The following is an 11,358-nucleotide window of genomic DNA, read 5'->3' as shown; positions in this document are numbered from 1 at the left end:
CATTGGACATTAGTTTTGTCCTATTGTGGGACTCAACAGAGCGCATCCACGATCCCGCCTTGCGGCATTCGAACCCAGGACCTACCAGTCTAGCACCCGAGAGCTTAACCAGTGGTCTAATGCTTCCAGGTTTTCCATGGTGGTCTAGCTTCAATTGACTCATGATTTCAACTATGAAAATGATAACTTCTCAATTGGAATAGTTCTATTTGAACTAACTTGGGAAAATTAGTTTAGATATTACTGTACAACTACCGTAATGCCTTTGAATACAGTAATGTCAAATAGTACTCATCCCTCTGTTCATTATTTACCAAGTATTGATGTTTATTAAAAGAGGTAGTACTTATTATTTTAAGTGAAAATCGATATCTGAACCCGGTTTCTAATAGTTAAATGTTGGGTGGTTTAAACAATATTTTACTGGTGAAAACTACATTTTTATCGATTTAAGAAATGAGTACTACACAAAAATTGGTATTTTTCAAAAGAATTTGATGGCTGATGAATAACTATTAATCACTATCTTATACATAGAGTGCTGATGAAAGTAAGCATACACACATTGCTTAATGTAATCAAAACGATTAGGTGCCCAGATTATAATTCTGTCCATTAAATTCTAAAACAAAACAGAAATTTAGTTTGTATCTAGTCAAAATAAAAATATCCGTCTTAAATTTTGATGCTGTTTGTAGTAGGTCAATAAAATCGAATCGTTTGTTTGAATTGTAATGAAATCTCTGACATAGTGGAGAAGATTTGTAGCTCAGGTGGATGATCTGGGTAGAGTTTTGTTCTCTAAGCTCGATGGTTTGGTCGTGGAGATTTCATCGTTCTACTGAACGACATCATTAGAACAAACTTCAAGTAGAAGTGAAGTATGTGAATTTCTGTTTATTGATCAGTCAGCAATCAACAAACACATGGAAATCGATCCAATCTATCAACCAGTCAGAACAATCATAAATAAATACATGACCAAGAATCAGATCAACGGGAGATACAGTCAAGATAAAACGATAGATGGTGATAAGTTGGAAGTCAACACCAATGAATCAAGATCGAGGTTGACATGATAAGCTATAGGTTATATGTGGATAAATTCGAACATTTGACTTCTACCTGAAATTTATACTGATGATATTGTTCAGAGAAACAATGAAAGCTCCTCGACCAAACCATCCAGATCAGAGAACAAAACTTTATCTGAATCTCTGATAATCAGAATAATTATAAACTATCGGTGGAATTATTTTTATCAATCATTGTCCATAAATGTATTTATTATCCGGTACCATGACTGTATTGTATTTAGTAACAATGACTAACATTCAAATTCAGGATGCAGGTATTTGCATATTTAAAACTGTTCTATTTCAAAGCATCATAATGCAGAATTTTATGCCATTAAAATGCAATGAAGGCCACCAAAACTCTATAGCATACAAATAAACTTAATATAGGTTAGTGGGGGGGGGTATTTAACAGGAATCGTTGAGTCTAGGTTTCATTTTAGTTGGTACTCATCAAGAAAGCTTGAGTGAAATCTTGAAGGAAATGATACTTATACTAGGATTAAAACTCATATTTCTCAATTTGAAAGCCTGAGACATGATTAGTGAGCTATTAAGATTGGAATTGACTTGCTGTAGGATAAAGATATTTATGTTGATTGATTACTGAGTTTTTATTAATACCAAGTATAACTAGTACTTATAATCTACTACCTCCAACCACCTTACATCCAAACTCAGTTACTTCGACTAGTGGTCATATTATAACCTGATCAATAGAATTTGATCTACTCGCTATTCAGTAGTTGATCCATGTATAAACAAACTATTTGCTTACAATGCTTGTGAATTAAGGCTATATTGAGGCAATACGCACAGTATGCACATATGGCCAATAAGAGACTGACCAGTTGCAGTCCTAACACATCGATGGGAAGATTCAAACAAACAATACTAAATGAATTTAAACTTCACCCCATCGCACAAGCAAGCGGCTATCAGGACTCAGTAGCTAAGTGGATAACGCGATGGCGTTTGAAGCGAACGGTACTGGGTTCGAGTCCCAGAGAGAACATCAACTCTGAGATGCAGGTATATCCAGCTGACTAGTCCCAAATAGGACGAAACGCGCGTTCTGAATTCCACTGTTAGTCACTATCCATCTTTGCTTACAACACTATTTATTTATTCTGTTTTATCGAATACCACCTTATTCACTAAATTAATAATCATTACTTACATACATACAAACTACTGGGGTATATTTATGAACTATTTGAGCAAAATAATTTTATGATCAAAGTGATCAATATGTAATCAAGAGCACATCTTCTGTTTCCCTCTTTTTCTTATAAATCGATTTCTCTCGTATTAACCAGTCTTTAGTATTTTATCATTGTTACATCCTTGTCACTTTTTCTCCCAAACTGTATGTTCCTAGGGAAATATCTGGTTTTTTATTTTACTTCACGTTGCACCTATATAATGAATTGATTTTTCTCATCTTTTTTATCCCTTATTTTCTCTCCCACACTTCTCACTCTTTAGGAAGGGATGTGAATTACCACAAATAATGTAGATCTTGCATCTTGGTCAAAAATCCTTTAGCTTATTTTTATTTTCATCCGCTTATTTCAAAACATTCTCTCCTCTATCCGTTTCATCCCTCTATCTATTTCATTATGAATTGTTAGAAACATGTGAGTTTTCATTTTACCCCCCCTGTCTATTATTCAAAGTTTATATATGATAGTGTTTCACCCCCCCTTCGTTGTATATTTTATTGAATGATATGCGTAAATTCATTGACCAGTACAATGTTTAGATATTCTATGTATATAGTCTTTTATCCAATCAAATGGTCATTGAAAAATATTTTCACTCTTACTTTCTGTTACTACTTATAATTATAACAAAAAAAAACAGATCGCCGGGTAATTTTACGATAAAATTAACATAAGCCTACATGTCTGCCTGACTGCCTACCTAATGACAATAACTATCTGTATACTTTTTCTATTATTTTAAAGGATTAGAATACTACTACCCCATAATCGAATACATAGTAGTAGAATTCTGATATTTGTTCTTTTTCACTACCTCACAAAGTTGATTGCTCATACTGAAGAATCTACAATATTATATAATTTATTCACATTTATCCATCGATTAGTTCGTCTATTGTGTATACAAAACTCTGTACAATAGTATTTACATACACATATATACCAGCCAATGCATATAGACATATAGAAATCATCACCAATGTACACATATACTTCTATTGCTCTAATTAATGAATGAATGAATCAACTGTTAATGGGAACATATCAAACTAATTTAAATAATACAACTAAAGAATTATTATTATCATCCCAATCACCGTCATCATCATCTTTAACATTACCAGTATCTTCATCATTCACATATCGATTAATCGAACAAAATGATAATGAGGATAACAAATTCATGCATCATGCTCAATTGAATTTCTTGAATAAAATAAAGCCATTAACAACAATAATAACAACAATACCAACGGTAACCAATACTGATGTAACGAAAAGTCTTCCATTTACCAATATACTTTCAGATCAATCAAATATGATAAATAATAATAATAATAATAGTAATGATCAATTTGATGGTACACACGACTTAAATCCGTTATCTCTATTAGAAAGTGCATGTTCATTAGCTTGTGATTATTCACCATTATTTGCATTAACAAATTCATTACATAATTTTAAACCAGATAATATTATTACAATTAGTTCCAATTCAACGGTAACTATCACTCCCCCTCCTCCTCCTCCTCCTCCTCCTACTACTACTACTAATAATAATAATAATAATAATAATACAAGTCTAATTCATTATCCAACTAAAGATTTACAAATATTACATAGAAATAATAAACGTAATACAGGATTACGTTATCGTACTAAATCTACCTTTAGAAATCAAGCATCATATATAAATCCCATTAAAAATGTAACCAATCTATCTGTTTATGATAATCATAATCATCATCATCATGATCAACAAACAATAACATGGTCAAATGATCTTAATAATCATGATGAGAAATTATTGAAATCAGATATAACTACAACATCATCATCGAATACAATGAATCATATTACTGATATATCCTATAGTCATAATAAGACGATGGAGAATTTGACTAATTCTAATATAATGACAGATAATATTCAATGGTTACCTAACAATAATGTATGTCGAAGAGATTACAATTCATTATGTAATAATGATCAATTAACTAATTTCTATAGATTTTCACCATCTTCCAATTCAGGTAATTATGGTTTACCTAATCCAGAAGTTCTACCTTTATATAATGAATTAAGAAATTGTGAAACTAATATTGAACATTCACGATTTGATACGAACTTATTAATAAAATGGAAAACTGATGAAATCAATAAACATGAAAGTAACTGTAATCATAATGAATACTATACTGAGGATAGTCGGCATCAAGTAGCAAGTACTACACAAGATTATTTAAAGACAAATGATAATATTTTATCAACTAAAGTTTATAATCAAGAATTAATCCCATGTAAACAAAATAATTCACATAATAACTTACTTCATTGTAATTCTATTGATGAAACCTGTGAAAATAAGACGAAACAGTCTATAGTAAATTTACAAGAAAACACGTTCTCAGAGATGATATCAAAACAACATGGAAATTATTATGATAATATAAGAACACATACTATACAACAAAGAACTATGGAAGAAGATATTGATCAAAGCAATGATGTATTATATAATTCAATGAATTTGTCTTATTTTAATCATTCTGATTCATTTCCTAATTTAACAACGGACTTAAGTAAGATTAAAACATTTGTAAAACCTTCGGATGGATTATTGCATTATTCAACGTCTAATGATAATAATTTAACTAATTTTGCGATCCGTTCAAATTCAAACTTATTTACAATGAATAGTATAAATAATGTAGGTCCGATACTAGATACAACCAATTCAAGTGTAGATACTGATCAGATAAGAATGATTTCAGATGAATTCTCAAACAATCATAATACATTTTCAAGAGGATCATCAGTTAAAACATCACTGACTGGTTTATCACAACCTACATCATTAACAGACCCATCGGTACAGATGAGTGGGATTAATTTCAATGATGAAACTTCTAATAGTCATTTAAATAAGACAGATTATTTCGATTCCCCTATTAACGAGTCTTATTTACCGACATATATGAATCCCATTCAACAATCTGTATACTGGCAACAACAACAACAACAACAAGAATGTCATCATCAAAAAGAACATCAATCAGATCAATATAATCAGCAAATTAATTTACTGACTTCGACCAATTCCCTAAATAATATTTCTCATTCCGATTCAAACAAGGAATCGCTACTTCATAAACATGAATTAAAATCTTCTAATATGATGTTTATGAATCATGTTAGTGAATTAATGAATGTATATAATAGTAATAGTATTAATAATAATAGTAGCATACAACCCTCTTCTATGGATATAGTAACGAGTAGTATTGTAAATGAAAAATCAAATCTACATCCCTATGATGAGCATCATTTTAATACACTTTTACATATCAATCCAAATTTAATTGAATCCTCCTCATGTTTATTTGATTCATTAGTATACAATCAAAACTCAACAGATTTTATAAATCATAACAACAATAATGTTGTTTGTCACATGAATTCAATATCAGAATCAACTCCTAGATTGAATGATCATATATCAGTTGATTCTTCAATATCAACTATACCAATTATATCATCTCCTTCATCCTCCTCATCATCAAGTTTGTTCAATGGAATGTTACAACAATTAACCTTACCATCTAATTCATCTTTATCATCAATTTCTTCTATTACACATGCAACATCTACAACAAATGTATCATCATGTAAATTACTTTCATCAATAGGAAAATATCAACCAAATATATCATCCGATGAATTTATCAATATGACTGAATCATGTTCACCATCTTCTTCAACATGTATTCTATCACAAGTTCATGGATTTAATGAATCATTAACAACTATAAATGGAATGGATTATTTCACAAATAATAATAGAATTGATGAAACAATACATACAACTAACCATGGAAACAATAATCATAGTAACAATACAATGACAAATGATACTACTACTAATAATAATAATAGTCATAACAATAACAGTACAATAATTCCTGGAACTGGTGATTATCCATCAGCTGATGATTTAGAAATCTTTGCTAAAATGTTTAAACAACGTCGAATTAAATTAGGTTATACACAAGCTGATGTTGGTTTAGCATTAGGTACTTTATATGGTAATGTATTTAGTCAAACAACTATATGTCGTTTTGAAGCATTACAATTATCATTTAAAAATATGTGTAAATTAAAACCATTATTACAAAAATGGTTATATGAAGCTGATTGTTCTACTGGTACAACAAATAATTTAGATAAAATTACAACACAAGGACGTAAACGTAAAAAGCGTACTAGTATTGAAATTGGTGTAAAAGGTATATTAGAAAATCATTTTATTAAACAACCAAAACCATTAGCCCAAGATATTATACAATTAGCTGATGTATTAGGTTTAGAAAAAGAAGTTGTAAGGGTATGGTTTTGTAATAGAAGACAAAAACAAAAACGTTTAAATCCTTTATTACTTGGTTCAACATTTGATTCCAATGAAGATAGTACTTGTAGAAGTGATAATAATGATGATAGTTATGATGAAGATGATGATGATGATGACGAAGACGATGAAGAAGACGAGGAGGGAGATGAAGAAAGGCATGATCAATTACAAGCAAAGAATAACAAAAGTAATCTATGCAATGGTAACAGTAATAATGATGATGAGAAATATCTTGATGCTATTATCAAAGAAAAAAAAACTTCTGCTGATCATGAAATGAATAATGATATAAACTATAGAAAATCAGAGAAGATTCTAGAAAATGAACATAGTCTATTTGATAATGAAAACAATTCTGATCTATGTAGTAATCAATCATTTCGACATCATTCAATTAAACGTACTAAACGTCGTTCGAATCAATCACTTACACCTATACATTTTAATTGTAATTATATGAATGATCAATTATTAAATGATTCTGTTCATAATTTATATGGAACAACATCATGTTCATCGTTATTATTATCATCATCACAATCATCACCACCACCACCACCATCGACGACGACAGGAGTAATACCATCATCTTTACTTCCTTCATTACATTCTACATTTCATGTAAGTAATTCAAATCAATTATTTCCTTCGAACTATCCTACTTATTGTAATAATAGTAGTAATAGTATTAATGGTATTAATCATCAGTCTCTATTACATAATATATCTTTGAATGATACATCACAACATCTATTACGTACAGATTATATTCTACAAAAATATCCATATGTAATTACAGACAATGAAAATATGAATGATAATAAACTAATGAATGAATCTTTAAATCTACCCTTAAGATTATTTAATACAAATTCGAATACTACTACTAATAATACTAATAATAATAATGTATTATATGATACATGTGGATCATTTAATGATAATCATTTAATCAATAATAATTCAATGATTGATTATTTAACTATAGAACAATCAATAAACAACAATAATGATAATAATTCCTTTTTATTATCTAATTTAAATGTTAATCAAAATCATATTCATCTAAACTCAACTATTGGTATCCCATCCCCATTTCATAATAGTAATAGTACTACTACTACTACTAATAGTAGTATACCAGATCTATTAAATTATCATCACCGATTAGAAGATATGTCCAATTTATCCACAACAACAACAACAACAACAACACCAACAACAGCACCTATTACATCTTTGAATAATCTTGATCTAACTGAAATATCAACATATCGAGATGAGAATCTAATTAGAAACAGTTTATTGAATGATGTAAATTTAATATCAAATTGTATAGATGATCAAATAACTAATACAACTAATATTGATATGAATTTAAATGGATATAATACTGAACAGTTAACAACAACAGCACCACTACCACCACCACCACCATCACCACCAACAACAACAATACCAACGGTAGCAACAATGAATACATCCTTAATTCCTAATATTTTTATGCATTCAAGAAATATGAATTCAATCTCAGAATATAATAGTAATATCAATGATAATTTATTTATTTATTCACAATCAAATCAATAAAATCAGAAAAGAGAAAACACGCACACACACACACAAAGTTTTTCCCATAGATTGAAATATAACTAAATTATTTGCTCATTTTCAATCAGGTGAGTTGGGATGGTGACTATGAGAGGGAAATTTACTTTGTATTTTGTTCGCATATTCTTCTTTTATTTTGGATCATCGAAAGAAGAAGAAAAAAAAATAACCGTATACACATATAATCAATCTATCTATCTATCGATTACACAATGTCTTTCTGAAGTGAAATTATTTTCTAAGATTTGTTTATACATTTATAGATGTGTATACTGGTGAACGGAGGGGGGCGTGTATTAAACACAAAGAATCAAATATTAAATAATCAACTATTCTATTATCAGGGGGGTTTCTATGCTTAATTATTTGAAAATCATTAATAGATCATGTATATTGTTGTATTTTTTCAATTCATTGTTTATATACAGTTTAATGGTAGATTAACTTCAATTGACTAACATTGACCAACTGACATTCTTTGATTTTGTAAAAAAATTCTCTTCATACTACCTAAATTTAATTATAAAGTAATAATGATATCAAGAGTAACCAATGATTCTAATGTACTTACTTACTTACTTACTTACGCCTGTTACCCCTCGTCGAGGAGCATAGGCCGCTCACCATTCTAATGTACATAGTGAATAAATAACCATTATATTACATTGTAATAGACTACTTATTTTACATACTTTCATAATTTGTTTTCCTATCTGTACAATCAATCAAAATAGAATATTGACTTGATTATTCGAATCATTATAATAACGCTTGGAAACTCATATTACTATTATTACTATTACTGTTGTTACTATCCAATGTTACCAATGATTCTTATCACCTAATACATAAAGAACAAAGCAAATTAGCAAATAATCAACGAGATGTAAATAAATTGTTGGTTATTTATTTCTCTTTTTTGTTTTCTTTTTTTGTGTGTGTACGTTGGTGGTTTGTCTTTTCTTCATCTCCTTTTATACATGCGTTTTATTATTTTTTTGGCTTGTTCCAAATGATGTTCCAATGATTTCTAACTGATCTTAATATTGTGCTTGTTTGTTTTCTTTTTACAATTCCATATCTGTATACAGTTGGACAGTAGTTACTTGGATGATATTCAATGATAATATACTGTGTAATTGAAAAGTATAGATTTTAATGTTATGAATGATCAAATATAAATAACAATACTGTTAGTTACATTTAGCTACTTACATTTTTTTCTATGGATGAGGATAGTTAAGTTATTTAAGTGGAGATTTACACAGCTAAAAGTTGAAATCTTATCGAAACTATAGACAATCAAGTGGTAATGAAATATATAACAATAGATTATACTCTAGTTATTCTTTAAGTATGGTTTTTATATTCTGATAGAATAAATTTCTCTTTAATGTGATAAACAATTACTTACTTACTTACTTACGCTTGTTACTCTCAATGGAACATAGGCCGCCGAACGGCAGTCTCCAACCCACTCACTCTGTCATGTGCCTTCCTTTCTCGTTCTATCCGGTTTTTGTTCATTCTTCTCATGTCTGTCTCCATTTGTCGGCATAATGTGCTCTTTGGTCTTCCACTTTTCCTCTGACCTTCAGGATTCCATGTGAGTGCTTGCCTTGTGATGCAGTTGGGTGATGTCCTCAACACGTGTCCTATCCACTTCCAGCGCTTCTTCCTGATTTCTTCCTCCACTGGAATCTGGTTTGTTCTTGCCCACAGTAGCTTGTTGCTGATAGTGTTGTGCTAAACAATTAATCATTACTTCCACCTATAGACAAATATATTCGTAGCATAAACCTAAAAACACAAAGATCATCAACTTGAAATGGATTTTCTAGATAAACAGAGTTATAAAGATGTTATTCAAAATATTTCTTTTTGATGATGATGATGTGAGTTCAAATAAGAAGGTGCTGATCAGATTCTATTTAACATACATTGCAACATTCCTTTGAAGTAAATCTTCAGTTATTCATGGTAAACTGAATGTTTAATAAGACTAAGTAAGTAAATATTTCTATTCTATCCATTGTTTTATTGTGTTTTAATTGTCTCTTTAACTACTGAAATTTGATGATAAAAATCACCTAGAATAGATAATGACATAATTATTAGGTATGATTATATGGTGAAAATATTTGATAAGTAGAAACCAAGTTTGTGATTAAATTTAATAGTTGAATTCATGAGTTAATTAAAGCTAGATCACTATAGAAAACCTGGAAACACTGGACGGTCGTTTCATCCTAGTATGAGACTACTCAGCAGTGCACATCCACGACTCCCTCGCGGGATTCGAACTCAGGACCTATCAGTCGCGGGCCAACGCTTAACATGTAGACCATTGAGTTGACATCCAATGGTGTTAATGTCTAACTTCAACCAATCACAAGAGCGGGATCGTGGATGCGGACTACTGAGGAGTCCCATACTAAGAGGAAACTACTGTACAGTGTTTCCAGGTTTTCCATGATGGTCTAGCTTTAATTGACTCATGAATTCAACTATTAACTTACTAAAATCTTCACAAAATCCCTTGTGATTACATTAATTTACTCTAAACTATTCATAGATTTATAGTGACATCACAAACTGATTTCAGTGACAAAATTATTAAAAACTGGAGAATTCTATGCTCTTGAACTAAATTTCTAATTAAACCAAGGCGTTTCGCTGACTAAAAGATGTCTATATAAACTGTTGTATACTTATTTTGCATAACCTTGGACATTTTGTTGAATTCTTGACAGTTATTAGATTATGATAATCTTCATTTTCTTATCAAACCATCCATAAGTACTCCAAATTAGGTATGAACACAATTCCATCTCACTTCGAATCTAGCTTACTGGTTGATTGAGTCTGAAATAAGTTCTGCCGCAAACCTTCATGCTTAATTTACTTTCTGATATCACGTTGTTAACAATATAGGAAAGCAGTTAAAATCGTGTAACTTTAAAGTTAGATCCTGTTCAAGATTTCCTACTAAAAATGTAATGAAATGCTCATATCTACTTTATGATTGGTGTATTAC

General features: G+C 30.0%; 1 protein-coding gene across 1 annotated transcript; it reads left to right on the top strand.

The window, feature by feature from the left end:
* Window positions 1-1,323: 1,323 nt before the first annotated feature.
* Smp_149570 (POU Transcription factor,putative) lies at window positions 1,324-11,134 on the top strand (the record flags this gene model as incomplete). The annotated part of the gene is made up of 5 exons (XM_018790527.1): window positions 1,324-1,351; window positions 4,120-5,300; window positions 5,439-6,066; window positions 6,289-6,686; window positions 11,075-11,134. The coding sequence occupies 5 exons, from the start codon at window positions 1,324-1,326 to the stop codon at window positions 11,132-11,134; spliced, it is 2,295 nt and encodes a 764-aa protein (XP_018646160.1).
* Between the last annotated feature and the right edge of the window lie 224 nt (window positions 11,135-11,358).

The sequence above is a fragment of the Schistosoma mansoni genome, assembly GCF_000237925.1.
Source record: "Schistosoma mansoni, WGS project CABG00000000 data, supercontig 0062, strain Puerto Rico, whole genome shotgun sequence".
NCBI classification, from domain to species: domain Eukaryota; kingdom Metazoa; phylum Platyhelminthes; class Trematoda; order Strigeidida; family Schistosomatidae; genus Schistosoma; species Schistosoma mansoni.
The sequence above is the reverse complement of the archived record's forward strand: the minus strand, read 5'-3'. Positions and strand labels throughout refer to the sequence as shown.